The following is an 18,887-nucleotide window of genomic DNA, read 5'->3' on the forward strand; positions in this document are numbered from 1 at the left end:
ATTGTTCCGTTCCTAATGCGGAAGGCGGTCTTAATCACCGGAGACGCTATGCGTTCATTCATTTAGGCTAACTCGTTGCCGCTAATCGTTTCGTTAAAACCGATCGTTGGCAGTGGCCGAAGGCAGGCGCCGTTCGTTTTTAACCCAGATACGGCCTGCCAAAGGATCCTTTCGACTTTTCTGCGTTGTGCAATTCTTCTCGCGGTTATGTAAATCGAGGCTTCGCGGACGGTATCGGTTTTCCGTCGATCTCCTTTTAACAAATCTAACAGCCGTAAACGTGGACCAACTGGGACTTCAATTTTCTTCCGGAAGATTGGGTTCAATTTTGGCCCCAATTTTAATTAACACTAATTAACCAAACCAATCAAAATGACTGATTTCAAATTTCTTATTTTAATTTTAATTTATTTAATCTATACGATTTACATTTAACAAAGGTGTGCTATAGCTAGAAATTAATATTTATTTAATTTTTTGTATAATTTTCAATGTACATAACCCAAGTGTTAATTAGGTCCCAAATTCTCCCCATAACCAATCCGTCCGTGGCCGTAAAAGTAATTAATAGGAAAGGAAATAATGTTTCAAAATGCGTATACCAATCAACAGATATATCTTTATTATGTCATGTAAGAATACATAAACCATTCGAACAGGAACACGGTGCGCAACGTCAGTCGGATTACGCGAGCGAGACCGTCCGAGCAGGGCCGAGAATCCGTCTCGTAAAGCAGTCGATTTTTGGTGAAAGTGAAAGCGATTTGATGAACGTTCAGGACCAGAGGGCGAAAGCAAAGCTCATTTCCTTTGCGATGGATCGAGAAACCGGTCGGTAGATCCTTGGGACCGGTCGCGCGATTCGTGTTTTCCGCCGGCAGCTTCCGCGCGGACCAGATTTCACGGTCGAAATTCGCGACGGAACTCGTTCAAGGTATGCCCTGCGCGATCGGTACCGTTCGATCTCGTAATCCCCTCGCCTTGAGAGTTATTCTCGGGTGAAAGTTTTCCATGCGTTCCTTTCGGGACGAATCACGTTCCCCTCGGCAGGTTGCGTAACGACGCATCTGTAGCACGTAACGTTGGTAGGTTGTAACGGGAGCACCTTTAGGGCCCGACATGGGTAATCAACGCCATTTGCGTAATAATCCGTGTCCCATAGCGATTCGCGCCATTTGCGACGCGGGATCGCTGTTTTCGAAAGCGCGGACCGCGGAGAGAGACCCGCGCGCCTTCGCCCTACACGGATTCGCGGATGCAGAAAAGCGGCGACGATTACGAAATGATCGCGGAAAGAAAGCCGAAATATCGCTGTCTGAAGGAAACCGAGTCGCGTCCTTTTGCGTAAAAGGGTGCTCGCGCGACCTTTTTTTGCCTCGGCTTAGCCTCGCCTAGATATCGATCTGTCCTCGGTTTTGTAACGTCGCGCGTTTCTTCTCTCCCGAGTTTTTCCGAGATTGCGGCAAGCTGTTGCACGCGGTGCTAGTATTTCACCTCGGACGAACAATGCAGACTGCCGCGTTCCCTTTTTTATCCTCGACAAATTACGGCTAACGTAACGTTATCTAATAGTTATCCAGCGAGATCGATCTCTAAAACGCGTTACATCGTTCGCAGTGAAAATGTAATGGGTTGAAATTTCACCGGATAACCGGCTGGGTTAGGATCGGACGAGTTTGGTCACGTTTCGAACTGGATCTTAACGGAAACCGAGATCGAGCGACAGTCCAGTTTGACTTTTACGGTTTCTCCGTTTTCGTCGAATGAGTTGATTGCTCAAAAATTCCCGCACTCGCTTTTCACGTTCTTCAGGATCGCCCCGCCGAACACGCGGACGGGTGTCCTGCTCCAGGAGATAAGCATCAGATGGCCGCCAATGAACGGGCTTCCTCTGCCGATCTCGCAGCGAACGTACGACAGTTTCACTAATTGCAAGCCGAGAGGCTCTTTGTTCGAGCCGATAACTTTGTCTTTGTAGCCTGCGGTGCGATTCGTCAGCGGCAGCTGGAAACTGTCGGCGTATCGACGAGCCCGCGGTTGGTTGGAGACCGGCAAGGTCCGCGCTGCGTAATCGAAGCCGGGTTGCGGCAACTTCACAGGAATCCGCGCGAAAAGGGGCGCGTTGGCGTAACTCGATGAGGAGGAGGCTTCCCGATGCTGGTAATCCCTCGCCAGAGGATCGAAAGCCGAGGCCAGTAGAAGGTTGAAGCCCAAAACCGAACCCTCGACCCCTTCCTCCAGTCCCTTATCGAAGTCCGTGTACTCCTGTCCCAGTACAATGTCGCCTCCGCTGGGTATCGCGTGACCCGCCGTCTGAAATCGTACATTCCTCGTAGCGTCACTCGATCGGACGCCTGTCCCCGTGTGTACCCACCTCCTCCGATTGGCCCCGAGCCCACAGTTGCCCGTTGATCCACAAACCGTACAGGCCGACCTGATTTTCCCAGCTGAGACACAGGTGGTACCAGCGATTCTCGTCGATCTCGGTCGTCGACGCGATCACCTGTTTCCCTCCGATCTCCAGATGGACGCTCCTCCCCCGAGGGGATATCCAGGCGCGGACCAATCGCTCGCGTTCGTTTTCTGTCGAAGAGGAGGAGATTACGGCGATATTGCCGAGAAATATGTTTGTTTTACCGATGAACTTACTCGAGTAGGAGAATATGGAGTGAGGGTGAGTGAGGTCGTCGGACTGGATCCATAGGCAGAAGGTGAACTCGGTGATCCGTGGCACTGGTAGCTGCCATCTGAGGAACTGGAAAAGTCATCGATCCTAGTTAACGATCGCGGCATTCCGTTCGACGAATTTAGCCTCGCCTCGATCGATGTCTTATAAGGGCGATGGCTAATACTCGCGATTTCGCGTAAATCGATTGGAAAGTAGGTGGACGTTCGTTGGTGGGTCGGTTACGAATCCGCTTCAAGGACTTCCCCGAGGGCCGAACTATTATTCTTTTTGCGAACGCGGTAACTTTCTCACCTGGATGTACCCCTTCTGAGTGAGCTGCGCTTTGTGCATCGGCGTCTCGCGTTGCTTCTGCCCTCCGGAACAGGGACAAATCGCCAGGCCGAGGAGCAGAAGTAGAAAATTATTTCTTGACATTTTCATTGTGGTTCTTTCCTCCTTTAGTTTGTATTCTTCTGTTTGCGCTCTTTATTCGTAATCGCTTCCTGTTGCGCTCCAGGCCTGCTTTCTTCGCTTTTCGCAGTCAATCAGGTAATTGCGAAAATTATCCCGTTGCTTGTGTGTCCGACGAGAGCCAGTGTAGCGAACAGTCCGCGCGAGTAAACAACACTAAGCACAGCCGATGGCGAAGCCGGCGAGGTGAGCTCCGCGAGCAACTTGAACGAGGAAGAGGGAGGAGGACCTTGCCCCTGATACCACTTGGCGAACCGTTTGCTTGTTCAGCTCGAACCCGCATCCCCTCTCTCATTTCCACCTTCCTTCCTTCCTTCCTGAACGGTACCATTTCCGGAAACGCAGCTGAACGCTGCGCGGATCTCGCGAGCGTCATACCGCTTTGCATTCACGCAGCACCTGCGTGGCGAGGGTCTGCTGCGATTAAGAGGGATGTGGGGGAGTCTGAAAATTTCGGGTACCCGTGTCGACCCGGAAGAATTTCTACCCGACTCGATATTCTCGAGTTTTCGCACTCGTATAGCAATTGCCATTCGAGACAGCGCGGTTAGGCTACATATTTATGAATTATAAAAAGCGAGAGCGAGTTTATTTATGAGGGAAGATTTTCGAAAGCGCGAAGATAATCTAATCCGTAAAGAACAACAGCGATTTTTCTGAAAGGAAAGTTGAAATACTCGTAATCCGACAAACCATTTCATGTAATTGTGAATCCTCGTAGGCGGCCCGGTTACGAACGCGACAAATCCGTATCGTTGTCCGAGTCGAATGGGAAAATTGCCGCTTGTTTATGAATCGTAAAGTCGGTTCATCGTTGCGCGTCCGCGGTAAAACGAAAATGAAAACCTCGATGTATATCATTTTCATTACCATGAAACCTTTCGTTTTCTCTCGAGAGAGAAGTTGAAATTCAAGGAAATCCAAAACCTCGCGAAACCGTGCAGTTATTAACCGTGTTTACCCGATTATACTTTCTACCAATGGTTTCTCGATCCCCCCTTTTTTTCCATATTTGAACATACCGCTACTTCTTTATCAAGAACGTTGCATAATTTGTCCATCAATCTTCCACGCTGTTTGTTCTTTACGGCGCTGAGGATAACATCTAATCCCCCTCCCTTATCCTTTTAAACGGGTATCGTTTCGGATTTCGACATACGTGCTCAAACGGGATTGTCTTCTGCAAGATAACAAAAAAAAAAAGCGAAGCACGTAAATTACATTGTAAATATTTCTGCTTTCAGACGGCGAAGAACTCGACTTCCGGGAGCAGCGGCTACTACGTCGGGGGGAGCAGCACCCTGCCGCGAGGAGGACCGGTGATGAGAGCGTACAGTCCCGCGGCGTCGTCGGTGGTCGGACCGAGTTCCACCCCAACGCAGCCTAAACCTCTGACGACTCCAGGTACACGAAAATCCTCGGAACCCTTCGGATCGTTCGATTATCCTAAATCAAGGGGGGTGGTCCTCGTCGTTTCGGGAATCGCCGTTAGAACAATCCGTTGCAGCCTTGACTGTATGCGTGTCTAACCTTGCGCCACGCTCTAATCCAACTAAAGAATCGTCTCGAGAAACTGCCCGCTTCTCTCGAGACACACCAGATCTCCTTAGCCCGCTTCCTTCGTTCTCGCACGCTCTGCGATCGTCGACGCTTCCCTACTCGCTAGCAATCCCGATCCGCAAGCATTGCATGGCTGTCCATTAGGGCTGACGGGTAACCGAAATTTCGTACTCGGGTAGGGTCGGGTACCCGACACAATCGGACCAGTTTGAAAAAGTCTAGTACCCCGAGGGTTCGTACGTCTCGGGTACCCGTTCGACTTTACCCGACCCGACTACTCGGGTACCCGCGTATCCTGGACTTCTGACCTCTGCTCTTGCTTGAACGCGGCTAAACCGTCCATGCCTCTGTATAACTCATTGCGATCGGTAGCACGCTCGATCCTTGCCTGTACTGTCTGTTCACTCGGTCTCCTAGTCTGTATCTCGCTCTCTATCTCTCTGTCTTCACCTCCGTTTCCGTGTCCGTGTTCGTTCGATCGGCGATCATAGAAGGACCGTGATCGGAGAAGGGTGGAAATGTTTCACCGGGTCTTTGCTACGACGCGACGGAAGAGTGCACGATTACCGACAGAAGGTAACCTCTTAGGAGGTGTCCATTAGTGGAACCGAGATCTATTCGCGCGATTCTTTCGTGCACTTTTACCGCGCTGCTTAGCAAAGAACGTTGGATATGCTCGGGGAGAAACGCGTCGCAGGCTGGGTACATTGGTTTTTGTTTGGTTTTCCGGATGGTTGGATAGGTGGTGGCGGGGTGCCGCCGGCCAAGCCGCTTCGCAGCTACCAGTGTGGTAAGAGTCCCCTTGGAAGTCTCGGGGGCTCGGCACGCTTCTCTAGAGACAGTTCGGTCTCCCTCTATAGTATAGCAGGTCAGTAGTAATCCTTAAGTAAATCCCGGAAAGCTCGAATCCTTCCGCCAGTCTGATCGCGATCGCGAGCTGTCGGGCAGACGCATTGTGATGCCCAGGGACGCTCAAAGAGTTTGAGTACGGGGCAGGCGGTTTGGTCGATGTACGAAGGCTATGGGAAACGATTGGCCAAAGAAGAGAGAAAATTGTTCGGTCGAACGAGACGCGCGACCCCTTCGAAGTACCATTTGCAACAACGTACACTTAAACCTTCCCCGTTTCCGAGACTATCGGTAGAGCATCGTGGTCGTTCCTGGTACGTTGGTCGTGTCCGCTCCTCCCATTGTCACCGGAAAACTCGTAGAACTCTTTCAATGTCCCGTAAAGCACGCTCGAAAAATACAAAAAAAAAAAAAAAGCAATCTCTAGAGTCGCTTTGTCGCTCGACACCCTCGGGAAATTGTGCGCGCCCGCTTGGTAGGCGGTCGTTGGACCCGTCCAACGTCTCTAACGCTTGCGATTCCGCAGATCGATTGCACGGCGAGAGCGGCTACATGAGCAGTCCCGAAAGGGGGGGAGGAGTTGGCTCCGGGACCGGAAGATACCCGCCTGGACCGTACAGCGCCGGGAGCAGCTACGAGGATCCTTACTACTCGCAGTACTCGGGGACCGTCACGCCGGTCATCGACGAGGAAGCCAGGTAATCAGAGTTCAACGACGGACTCGTTCTCTCTTTTTTTTCCCCCCCGGACGTTATCATCGACGCGCGCGCACCCATGGTTCATCGATATTGCGACCAGTTTGAAAGAAAAGACTCGCGTCAATTTCGTGGATGGCTGATAGCGCGGATACGTATGTCTCTGTTGTGGGTGGTGCAGCGATACGGAGCTGTTGGAGGAATCGTACAGCCTATACGGTGTGAAACCGCCAGGCCGTCCGCCGTCCGGTCCACCGCGATCCCCGTTTCCTCCAGGGGCGCCACCACCTTTGCCACCCGGTGGTCAGAGCTACGACGCTACTCGGTACTGACTACCCTCTTCTCTTCGCTTCTTCTACTACTACTACTACTACTATTTCTTCCTCTTATTTTTCTCTTTACAATTCGCGATAGAACCGCGGTATACCGAGACCGTCTTATCGCTCGATCCGTCACACGAATGCGCTTGTGAATGCGTGTGTGGTCGTTGGTAGAATTCACGAACCGAGGCGTCGTTTACGGGGAGGATCGCGAAAGAAAGTGAAAAATCACGCTGGCTTCTCTCGGGTTCAACCCTTTCGCCCTGTCGGTTATTTATACGCTCGATGGCTGCGAGTGGACGATAATGTGCCACGATAAATACGGCGCATCTATTCGAGTTGATCGATCGACGTTCCCGTCGATTCCGTTGACCCTAGGGTGGGCTCGTTCGCCTCTCGAGACGGCCATTTATATCTTCCTTACCGACCGGACGAAAAACTCTCCCCGGAACCGAGCGTCGTTCGTTCAGTGCATGTATAGTACGCATCGAGGCATGCAGGTAGGTTGCGTTCGATATTGGAATTGCCGGGAATCGAGTTACCTGTCGAGTCGATACACCGCATCGCGTCGGGTCGGGTCGGGTCGTCTCGTGTTGCGTTCGAAAACTTGTCCGACCGTTCGTAGCTACACCCTCTGTGTGCGGACGTGGATATGTAAAACGATGGAATGTAAGCATGCCGATTAGCGATCGTAGAGAGAATGTGTATCGAGCGCTTTTATGTATATATTCGTAATTGAATATCATGGCATCCTGTCGGAAACTTTGTCGTCCTCGTGGTCGTGTTATCGTTTCCGATTACAGTTTCGTGCCGAAATGAATGCAAGTCGTTCGGGACCGGCCAGTTGCTTATTACGGATCAGGTATACTATTCGGCTTGGCTTTGTTCTGGAACCGCGACGAGTGAGAGGGCCGAGGTAGCGGCAAACTATAAAGTGATCGCGGCTCGCTTTGAACAAGGATGGAATGTACTATGCCCTCTCATTTTGGTATCAAGTTACTTCTTACTTCTCCTCGGATCTCTCGCTCTGCGGCCGATTTCAAAGAAACAAAAGGGGATTACGAGTTACTTATTTCGAGCCCGGAGAAAACACTTGCTTATTTCGGATCAAGACTGTATATGGACAAGATGTATCTGGGGGTGCCCGGGTACCCGAATCTCGGGTCGGGTAATTTTCGGGTACCCGACCACCCCTAGATGCATCCTATGGAATGCTTCTTGAAAGACGCTTTTGATTTTCATTAGAACTAGACTTTATTTAGTTCCATCTTCGATTTACGGAAAGTACCGTTTTCGTTCTAACTTGTCGCCGATTCGTTGCTCTAGGATAAGAGTAGAACACATGGAGAGACAGCTGGCTAACCTGACGGGACTGGTGCAGAAGGCTCTGACCCACGCGCCGCACACCAGTCCATCGCCGCGAGATTACTTGCAGGTTCCCGCGGGACGCGACCCATACGCGAGAGGACCAGGTACGTTCTCCTTTTATATCGCCTCTCGGCCATAACTATCGAAACGTCTCTACTATTTTCACGTTAGACGCGCTATCAACGGTTTCTCTCTTCACTGCGAAACAGATTCTATCCCTTGGTTTCCGCGCGTAGTTTTTCTTTCCGCCCGCCGTCGACCCCCTGAACCTCATCTTATTTTCTCAATTTCTCTTCAGTTTCCGCCTTCGATTCGTTTCGACGATAGGGTAAATGGCTGGGCGAGTGTCTGCGTGAACGATCAGAAGGAAAGGACGAGAATAATCGTCGAAACGAATCCCTTCGCATTTATTTTCCATTCGATCTTTCGTCGCATTTCGACTCAGTTAGAAGCGTTAGCTCGTTTCGTTGAAGAGATTTCATTCTGCGACGCTTTACCGCCTATGTCCCGTTCTTTCTGCGTGAATGTTGGTACCAACCCCTCGCTTTCTTCGTACGTTTCCTCGCGTCTCGGTTTTTCTTTCGTTCTCTTTTAGAAAATTTCGATCTCGATTCGTCTCGAACGGACCAGTCGGGAACGCATCTTCTGCTCCGTTCGAGCTAGCCGATTATGTGTTAACGTAGCAAACGTACATACGTTTCATGCCGCGACTTACACGCTGGCGATGGTGCGAGATTTTCCCGAGCCGTTCGATTAAAAAGGCGTTGAACCATCGCCGGGGTATAAGTAAAGCGGTTCAAAGTTTCCTGATACCCTGCTGTACAACTGCTTTGTTATTCCGATTTGACGCACACACCAGGCGCCGGGGACGAGTTCGACAAACACTCTAGCTCCAGCTCTGCCTCATTGCCAGGTGTGTCTCTTCATCTTCTTCTATCTTCTATTTTTCCTTCGAATCACTGTAACCGCCTGTATACGTAATTAAGATATTATATTATACTGATACGTTATTGTATACATTTTATAATAGTGCCCTACGTATAACCAGTGTGATTAAAACGGTTCTCCTTTGTAAAATTCAAGTGTCTCAACCTGCCGTTACAGATGACTCGTACTTAAGGACTGACGTAAAACCACCGAAATTAGGCAAAGGTGCGGTTCGCAAACAAATTGTTTTATCTCATGTTACACGTGCTGCAACCAGCGCATGCATCGTTGCATTTTTACGTTTACCGTTCTCCAAGTAGTACCGCACAATACCTCATTCTCGATCCTCCCCCGCATCTTTGTTTCGCCTAATTTCTCGTCTTTGCACACCGTTCAAGCACGATTCTCTAAAGAAGCCCGATTATCGCGTGAAAATCACCTTTAATTACCTCCCCCTTTGCGCTTTCAGGCAATCTAAGATCTTCCTAAATACCCTCTCGGTTTTTTCTCTTTCTTTCGCTATTCCTTCGAGTCGCGGAATTTCATTTCGAGCTTCCGGCGCACATTCTACACTATTTCTCCACTTGTATCGCACCGAACGCTACCTTCTTTGCACCATTCTCTTCGTTTACGCGCGCACGCTGTTTCGCTATCCCTATGAAAAAGTACAGGCACGAAGGAGATAAAATATCGCTGATCAACCCTCTATTACAGACAAGTCGGTGTCCTTCGAAAAGTCAGTGTCATTCAGCGACGACCCGCCAGACATGAACTCTCCTAAACAGCATTCCCCGCAGCACGCAGGTAATGGTTACGATCGCACATTTTTATTATCGATTTTCAATGTACGGGTACCCGAGAATTCGGGTCGGGTATGTCGGGTAGGATTTGGAAAGTCCAGCATATAAATTTATTCGGGTAATTGAGTCCCGGGTTCCGAGTTGATATTCGGGTACCCGAATTGAATTTTGGTTTCAAATTTTATATTCGGGTACTCGAATTGAGTCCCGGGTTCCGAGTTGATATTCGGGTACCCGAATTGAATTTTGGTTTCAAATTTTATATTCGGGTACTCGAATTGAGTCCCGGGTTCCGAGTTGATATTCGGGTACCCGAATTGAATTTTGGTTTCAAATTTTATATTCGGGTACTCGAATTGAGTCCCGGGTTCCGAGTTGATATTCGGGTACCCGAATTGAATTTTGGTTTCAAATTTTATATTCGGGTACTCGAATTGAGTCCCGGGTTCCGAGTTGATATTCGGGTACCCGAATTGAATTTTGGTTTCAAATTTTATATTCGGGTACTCGAATTGAGTCCCGGGTTCCGAGTTGATATTCGGGTACCCGAATTGAATTTTGGTTTCAAATTTTATATTCGGGTACTTGAATTGAGTCGCGGGTTCCAAGTTGATATTCGGGTACCCGAATTGAATTTTGGTTTCAAATTTTATATTCGGGTATCCGAATTAAGTTTTGGCTCCCAAATTGATTTTTGAAACCCGAGATGATGTTCGGGTACCCGAATTGAAGTTTTCGGTCCCGAGTTGATATTCGAGTACCCGAGATGAGGTTCGGGTACCCGAATCGGATTTTTATTCCCGAGTTAATACCGAGGTCCGGAACTGGACGAATTTTCGGGTTTCTCCCTACCCGACCCGAGACTCGGGTACCCGCTAACCGCTACTATTGCCGTTTTCTTTTAAGCACACTATCCTCGGAGACACGATGGGACATTTCAACCAATTGCTCTTTCCATCTACAAGTATATTAATTAATTCTTTCTGATTATAATATGTAATTAGCCTCCATCGTGTCTCGAACAGCCCACTATTTTAAGCGTGTCCGAACGGGGAAAGAATAAACTCTGATAGTTGATACTAACGCAATAATCTCTAACGACTTCTCGTGCAATGCCTTCCACTACTAGCGGACACAAAACCAACGAAACCGGCGATCAAATCCTCCACGTTGCCGAGGATGTCTTCGCAAGGTAAAGCTGTCTCAGTGTTATTTTTTAAGCTTCCTCGTTCCATATGTGTTGTCGCCGTCATTCACCTTCCGTTTCCTCCTCCCTTCCGTTTGTTTCGTTCGGTTTTTGGTCCGCGATTTTCACCATTTTCTGTTCGATCCTCGAACATTTCCCTAACCGTGTCTCGTTCATTCAACCAATAACTCGAGAAACAAATCGTACATCCTGCACATTCACCGCCCCCGCCCTTTGATCGTGCGAAAGGCGTCGCATGGAGTAGCACCGAGCGACCGAGTGGCGTCGACCGTGAAATTCGCTCGGTCAACGGAACGAGATCCGTTCAAGGATACGAGTTTGCATATCCGCGTGTTTTCAACGAAGCGCGACGTTCCTTTCGAATCGTCCAATCATCGTCCCCTTTCCCGTTCCCTCGGGGCTCTGGTTCACCCAGCAGTCGCGTCCCTGGGTAACGGACCGAGTGTCCAATGGATAATCGAGTCGGACGATTTTTCGCACTGATTAACGGGCGGAAATGGCGACGCTTTTTTTCCCCATCGCGAAACAGGGGGCGGTTCTTATCCAGGCTGGATCGAATGGTTTCAGAGAGGGACAGGCATAAGCCGACTCCGCCGCCGAAACCAGCGGCCCTAGTCGCCGGTCAATACGTTTATCGGGACTTGGCTCTCACGCCGGAAATGTACAATCAGCTGCGGGGCTTGCAGAAGAAGGCGAAGGATCTCAGGCAGGAGGTACGAAACCTGCGGCGCATGTCTCAGGCACAGGCGCACACCATACGGGAGACCATTCTGGACACGTTCATCACGATCAGGTGTGTGCGTTAAATAAAAGGGAATTTAGAAATAAAAATAGGGTAACGGTACAAAAGGGTACAGATGACCCTTATAATTATAATGGGTTTCGTAACCCTCGGGCGGCGGACCATGGAGAGGCCCTCCTCCCCAAGAGGACGGACCAGGGAGAAAGCCTTGGGGCGGCGGACCATGGAGAGAGCCACAATTTTTATTTCATTTCAATGTTTCATAAGTTTGGGTCTCGATTGACCAAGGGTTAAATAATTAAATATAATTATTTCGATTTTCAATAAACTCTCCTTATATAGCCACTCTCTATATTGCCAATTGAGCAAGTTTCCCTTTACACGTTTCAACGATGAAGAGCTACATTTAAGGCGCTCTTTCTATATTGCCAATTCCAAGAATTTTTCTAAGCATAACCGGCAATATAGCGAGAGTTTACCGTGTTATCACGTATGAGAATAATTTTTCTTACTCCTCTATTAGAAAATTATAACAATTTTTCTGTCTCTAATTGGTGTCCGTTTCAGGGCTATGTTACTGTCATGCGGAGACGCAGCCTGGGACGCGGAGAAGATTCGACTGAGCCGCGAGGAAGACCTCTACAGGCAGGAAATGCTGAGGCTGGTAAAAGATCTGACGTAAGTGTACCGAATCTTTCCTCTCCATTCCACAGGAATGAATGATCATAGAGTGAAACGATTTCAGCGAGCTGGAAAACACGGTGGAGGAATTGCGTGGCAACGTCATAAACAGGAAGACGAGGGTAAACATGTCGGACGTGGAGAACATGGCGTTGATAATGAGCAAATCGAGGTGAAAGAGAAATCAAAGTAAAAATCATAAAAATCTTGAAAAATCCTCAACCAAATAAACACAGGGAAAGTTTGTCCCGTTTCAGCAAAACGGTAGCCGATCTGAAGGTACGATTTCCGAGTCTACAGGAGGGAATGAAGGGTCTGCTGAGCTCGGAAATGGAGATGGTCGTACGAGCGGAAAAGTTCCTGAAGGAAGAACCCGAACGACTGGAGTCAGCGTTGAAGCGTTGCAAAAAGCTCACCAGTACCCTCGTGACGCTCAAACGGTAAGTAGAAAACGGTCCCCATTTTTCGCGAGGACTATTCTTGTTAAACGTGGAAACGCCGTTTCTGTGTTACCCAGCTTGGCGTCGGTGCAAGAGCAGCGATTACCAAACGCAGCGACGAGCGTAGACGCCGAGGAGACACCGCCGATAACACCCACTTCCGCTCAACATTCCAAGGTAACGCTTCAATAGCCCCGCTCGCTCGCTCGCCGCTGTCTTTTGTTTCATTTCCATTTCAGTTTCTCTCTCTCTCTCTCTCTCTCAAATTCTCTATCTCTTTCTTCTCTCTCGTCTGTCTATCGATTTATCCATCCGCCGATTTATTTATCCGTTCTCCGATTCTATTCGACACCCACCCCCAATCCGATCTACCCTTCCCTGCATGAAGTCCCCCCTGGTACCCGGACCGCACCAACCCCCGATCTAGTTTGTCGCGCTTTGAATACCCTATGCCCCCCCCCCCCCCCCCCCCCTTCCGAGAAGGAAGAAAAATGAAAAGAGAAGCGTTCGATCTACGCGAGAATTAATTTTATTCGGGATGCAAGAATCTTCGAGGATCCTTCGAGGCTCCGACGAGCACAGTCGGCACCTCCTATCGGGTCGTCTTTCTAGCAAACGCAAAGAGCCGCGTGAAACGGTCCGATCCATCGCTTACGTAGGTATTGGCCAATGAACCGAGTAAAACGATTTTTTGGTATTGTTGCAGCGACCCACGTACATCGAGTCTGACCAAACGCTTAACTCCCCCTTCGTAATCCCTGTTAAATGCTAAAAAGCGCATGCCACGAGTGACGTAGAATTTTGTCTACACACACACACACGTATTTATTATTATACATTTGTATACATAGACTCTGATCGTACTGATTTTATAAATATATTCCGTCCACGTTGAAATGTACCAGCACACGTGTGTCACTGTGCGTGCATTCACGTGACTTTCGGCGAAAGTACAATTTATCTTCCACGATCTCTGTCTCGCGTGCTAAAATCAGATTTCGTTTTCAAACGCTTGCCATTTTGTTCGCTTTCTGCGGCAACCGGTTGCGGATCTAATCTCGGTGACCCTCGCGTTTTATCGCCAAAATTGCCGTGGTCCGCGAGCGTAGTACCCAACACGATTTCTCTCGATCCTTATCGTTCTCGGTAGACAAGATCCAACGTAAACCTTGCCGGGAATACCGGCTTAGAGACAGGGTCGACTCGTTCGAAGAGCGAGCCTTCCTTCGTACCCGATACCGCGGATAAAGAAATACCTGAATGCGTCTCTAAAGATACTTCCTCCAACTCGTGTCTCTCTTTGCGACATGGACCCCTCCACCCCGATCAACCCCCCCACAACCAATATTTTCAGTGTTTGCTGTGTCCCGATAGTATAGATATTTTTTATATACATTTAGCAACGCATGGTATGACAAAACCAAACTCGGTCGTCGACGCTCCCCGGTGAAAAAATCGTCCTTTTTCTCTCTCTCTCTATCTTTCTCTATCTATCTATCGCTGTCTCTCTCTATCTCTGTTTCTATTTCTTCAGTTCCAACCCCCAACCCCCGACGGCGAACCCTCCTCGCAAGCAATCGCGATGTCGACGAGTGCCGACGACCGTGTTTTGTCAGATCATTATCGGTGTTAGTTTTGTGTGACTTAAGGAAAACTTAAGGATGAATCTGCGTCGCGACGAGATACGAGACGAGCTCGTAAAAATGTTTGATACTTTGCTCCCTGTATTCTCTCTCTGTCGCTGTATTTTTGCATTGTTATTCTCTCTTGTCTGTCTCTCCCTCTCTCGTTCGCGAGAGAGACGAGTTTGTCGGTTGGCAGCAGGTCGGGCCGCGAGCCAGCGACAACCAGGAGGGCTGATCTCTCCGTTTGTCCGGCGGTGGTCGTCGTCGTGGTCATGGGCGTAGCCAGGGGCACTTGCCCCCTTCTCCTCCCCCCCCCCCCCCCCCCCCCGTGCTCTGGAAGAAGAAAAATGGTATTTGCCCTACCGTAGGAGAAAATTTGGATTTCGCCCCCCCCCCCCCCTCCCTCTGTCAAAAGCGAGCGATTCGACGTCGAATGAAAATGAAATTTGCCTTATGATTAATTTTGCCCCCATCCCTGGACTGATAACCTGACTACGCCCATGGTCGTGGTTAGTCGCCGCGTTCGGTCGACCCAACGGCCGGCCCCTCCGTCTAATCTCGATCTCTCTTTAGCTTGTCTTTTCGAAGAACACGAGCGAAGCGAGAGGCTCGATCGGCTGAAACGGCTCTTCTTTACTCGTTGTTGTCTAATTTCTTTTTTTTTATCGTTCAGATTACGAGAATCGCAAGCGACGCGGGTTACGTTAATGAGAAAAAAAAAAGAAATGAAAAAGAAAAAAATTTATGATTATGCTGTCACTGTACAGCGGCCAAAATGAAACGAACTGTTTAATTGTTAATTAAAGAAATATATTTGTATATATACATATATATATATTTCTATTTGTCTCTGTTTTCCTTTTTAACTAAACAAACCTCTAAACGCAGGTTACAGGCTACAGATAGTGAAAATGATATTAATTTTTTAGTATGGCTGGAAGTGGAGTACTAACTTCAAGGAGGCCATACAGACCAGTCACGAGTAATTTTTTACTGATTCATATTTATAAATTATTAATTATTATTCTTATTCTTATTATTATTATTATCATTATTATTATTATTATGATTATAATTATCATTATCATTATCCATTATTATTATTATCATTATCATTATTATTCTGTACTATTTTTATATATACTACACATATATATATCTATATATATATATATTCGTACACACACTCTGTATACATTTATATGTATACATCTATACATAATACACCTTCCCTGATTATACATACACACGTGTGATCCTTTGTTGTCGGTATGATGTCTGTCGCACGCGTCGTTTTATTATTTAACCCTTTAACCCTCGAACAGCGGAGTATGGGTCAATAGAGACCCAAATTTAAAAAACATGTACAGGAATACTAATTTGAAATTAAATGTATAATTTTGAAAGGAAGAAGAATACAGAGTATCACGGAATTAAATTAATATTAAAATTGTGGCTCTCTCCATGGTCCGCCGTCCGAGGGTGAAGACGCTCCAAGCATTTCGCCAAATTCGCCTCGGATTTTTTTACTTTTTTTACTCGCAAAGAAGGTTTTAATCTTTTTCTTCGTGAATTCGTGAAAATTCTGCTCTAGTGTACCGTGTTTCTCTCGTTGTTCAGCATCTTACCGACACACACACACACGCACACAGAAACAGACACACACCTAGAGCTTTATGATCGTTTTCCCGCTATTTTCTCCCAGCGCTTCTCAGATACATTCGATACGTTTTTTCAAAATGATTAAAGAAGAAAAAAAAAAAGAAAGAAAGAAGAAAATTAAATAGAACGCGACTAGCACGAAAATTTTTGCCACGAGATAATCGAGTACGCGCAACCCTCGGCTATGCTATACGCGCCTACGAGCTCTCACTTTTGGCCTTCTCGCAAAACCTCCACCTTTATTACTCACTTATATACTCTTGTATTTACAATCTATATATATATATATACTACTCTCTAGATGCATTCGTTTTTACGATGTTTTTGTCTCCTTAGTTTTCTCGAGCGTCGTTCGAGTCCCGGTCTCGATACAGCGCCGCCAAGCGAGCCAGCTCGAGAGAAGGTTGGGCCGCGACGCGACGCTCTCGACGCCCCGGCACCGTGCCGACCTAAAGAAAGTAGCCGCGATCTCGCCTCGTCAGACACACTCGTTCCAATCCATTTCTTATAGTAAGGTGTACCTCCGTCGACCTACGTCTACTCTGTTCTCGACGCACGAGGTTTACATTGGATCTTTCATTAATTACCTTAAAAAAAAAAATTTTTTTTAAATCCGAGAACAATACCGCGAACAGAACACATTCGTCGCGTTACAAAGCTTCCGTTACCCTGCTTCTTCCCCTTCGACCTCATTCCACACGCATCATCTCTGTGGGGAGAATAAGAACAGAAGGAATCTGTTCGTCGCTCGAATTGGCACTCGCGCCACGTTATTTTTTTTATAAATTAGCTCGAACGGCCGATTGGACCAAAATTATCACCATCATCAGCATCGTCGTCGTCGTCGTCGTCGTCGTCGTCAACGAGAATCATCCCCTACGACGAGTAGTCGTTTTTTTTGGATAAAAAGAGTCTTGAAATTTTTCAGCCATCCGAATCGTTTCGTACGTCATCATGCATCTATCACCCTCCGTACCCTCGTTCTAATCTCTTTTTTTTTTCTCTCTCTCTCTGTCTCTTCTTTATTCGTCTTTCGATAATGCACGACACCTCGCGCCGACACGTCGCTTTCGATTCTTGTAGAATTTGGTTCGCTGCTAGTCGCACCCTTTCGCTTCACCGTCCAAATTTTCACCCCCCCCCCCCCCTGCCTCGGACGAACGGATCGATTCGACGTTGTCGTTTTGTACGATACACATATTTTGTAATACACACGCTCCTTTTTTCTCTTTTTCTTCCTTCCACGCTATCTCTCTGTCTATCTCTCTCTCTCTCTCTCTCACGCGCGCGCTCTATCTATTCTCTATCTTTCACTGTCTCTCTATCTATCTGTCTGTCTATCTATTTTTCTGTCTCTCTGTCTCTATATACTGGGCATAACATGCGCGCGCGTACGTGCGGGCACCACCGACACGTACGCGCGTCCCTTCGACTCTCCGAGTCCGTAAATTTGTTATACTCTGCCTTACTATAAGGATTGGACCGAAGGTTTTGACTGTGTATCTCTAATTGGCCAACTTTTTTCGTACATTACTTTAACGTTTTTTTCCTTGTTTGGTTTTTTCGACGATCGCTCGTCTATATACTTTGGAGCATGTTCCTACGTGTGTACGCAGAGACGAGACGCGCCTCAGCATGCGGCATGCACGTTTACCTTCGTTCGACACGCCTACGATGTGTATATTCTATGTATATACGCTGTACATATGTGCATGCGAGTGTGTGTGTGTGTGTGTATATATTTGTGTGAGGTTAAAAGTGGGCGAGAACCCGAAAATATCGGGTCAGGTTGGCTCGACGAGAGTCGGGTTGCTTCGGTTCGGCCGGGGTGGGGTCGAGTCGAGTCGGATTGGCTCGCTCCGGCTCGAGTGGGGACGAGACGACTCGAGTCGGGTTGGCTCGGGTATAATCGGTTCGACTCGACGCGAGTTGGATTTGTTCGGCTCGGCCGGGGTGGGGTCGAGTCGAGTCGGATTGGCTCGCTCCGGCTCGAGTGGGGACGAGACGACTCGAGTCGGGTTGGCTCGGGTATAATCGGTTCGACTCGACGCGAGTCGGATTTGTTCGGCTAGGCCGGGGTGGGGTCGAGTCGAGTCGGATTGGCTCGCTCCGGCTCGGGTGGGGTCAAATACAGCTTTCTATAAACACTTCCAATCAACTTCCGATCCAAGTAATTTTCGGGTTCTCGCACACCTCTAGCGCGAATGTGAATTTCGATCCGCGTTTGCACGTGTCCGAGTTTGGCGTTATACATATACAGCACTGCATGTCGTTTAAAGCTTCGTTTTTGCCGAACAGAAAGGAGTGCGTGCGCGATCGCGAGGCGTTCGTCGGGTACATCGACGACGAGTATCAAAAGGGAACCTCGACGAGAAAGAATGATAGGTAACTTCGTCGAGAGCCGAGGACGCGTCGCGACGCGTACAGCTTTACTTTCTCGCACACGGACCGACGAAGAGAACGCGCGGGACGAGACGCGTGGGACACGGGTCGTCAGGGGCAGCGTTCAGCTTCCCCTCCGGGCCCCTCTGTTCCCAACGAATCGCGACAAGATCTGATTTTCGATTTTTCATTTTTCGTTTCTCTGTTTTTGTTTTTTAAGTTGACTAATACTGGACAACAATCGATGCCAAACGTAAAAGAGCCCCAAACGAGTACTGACTTGTAACACGCACAACGCACGCACAAAACGTATAACCCAGACCGCAGGTAACTATCTAACGGAATTCATTAATTAACCGTATATATGTTTCCAGTTGACTACTTTTTTTTTATCTATCTTTTTTTGCGCTCACGACTCATCGACTCGCATCGTTCGATCTCGCGTCTTCCGATCTCTCGGTCATCCCACTTGTGTCGCCTACCTCCGCGT

The 18,887-nt window shown here is 48.2% G+C and overlaps 2 protein-coding genes across 25 annotated transcripts in view; one reads left to right on the forward strand and one right to left on the reverse strand.

Moving 5' to 3' along the window:
* The window catches only part of LOC117606476 (uncharacterized), an 80,627-nt gene that overhangs the window by 59,905 nt on the left and 1,835 nt on the right, over window positions 1–18,887 (forward strand). For 3 of the 24 annotated variants that reach the window (XM_076689768.1, XM_076689767.1, XM_076689769.1), the window contains exons 9-23: window positions 4,384–4,543; window positions 5,442–5,567; window positions 6,075–6,246; window positions 6,425–6,568; window positions 7,890–8,035; window positions 8,791–8,844; window positions 9,015–9,083; window positions 9,573–9,662; window positions 10,788–10,850; window positions 11,433–11,658; window positions 12,175–12,285; window positions 12,353–12,460; window positions 12,531–12,728; window positions 12,806–12,905; window positions 18,618–18,724. In XM_076689768.1, coding sequence (XP_076545883.1) covers window positions 4,384–4,543; window positions 5,442–5,567; window positions 6,075–6,246; window positions 6,425–6,568; window positions 7,890–8,035; window positions 8,791–8,844; window positions 9,015–9,083; window positions 9,573–9,662; window positions 10,788–10,850; window positions 11,433–11,658; window positions 12,175–12,285; window positions 12,353–12,460; window positions 12,531–12,728; window positions 12,806–12,905; window positions 18,618–18,683 — 1,833 coding nt within the window. In that variant the 3' untranslated portion in view covers window positions 18,684–18,724. The other 21 variants (XM_076689750.1, XM_076689749.1, XM_076689748.1 and 18 more) reach the window with 19 other exon arrangements.
* LOC117606489 (adhesion G protein-coupled receptor D2) lies at window positions 1,244–3,268 on the reverse strand. The gene is made up of 4 exons (XM_034328990.2): window positions 2,981–3,268; window positions 2,650–2,755; window positions 2,375–2,583; window positions 1,244–2,313 (listed from the first exon to the last, which is right to left on the reverse strand). The coding sequence occupies exons 1-4, from the start codon at window positions 3,107–3,109 to the stop codon at window positions 1,777–1,779; spliced, it is 981 nt and encodes a 326-aa protein (XP_034184881.2). The 5' UTR covers window positions 3,110–3,268; the 3' UTR covers window positions 1,244–1,776.

The sequence above is a fragment of the Osmia lignaria genome, chromosome 8, assembly GCF_051020975.1.
Source record: "Osmia lignaria lignaria isolate PbOS001 chromosome 8, iyOsmLign1, whole genome shotgun sequence".
NCBI classification, from domain to species: domain Eukaryota; kingdom Metazoa; phylum Arthropoda; class Insecta; order Hymenoptera; family Megachilidae; genus Osmia; species Osmia lignaria.

Excerpts from the sequence above, each read along its gene's own strand:
- LOC117606489 (XM_034328990.2), bottom strand. The coding sequence starts at position 3,109 with ATGAAAATGTCAAGAAATAATTTTCTACTTCTGCTCCTCGGCCTGGCG. Across the intron at positions 2,584-2,649 it reads CTCCATATTCTCCTACTCGA|AAAACGAACGCGAGCGATTG; the intron begins GTAAGTTCATCG and ends CCTCTTCGACAG. Across the intron at positions 2,314-2,374 it reads CTCGGGGCCAATCGGAGGAG|ACGGCGGGTCACGCGATACC; the intron begins GTGGGTACACAC and ends GTACGATTTCAG.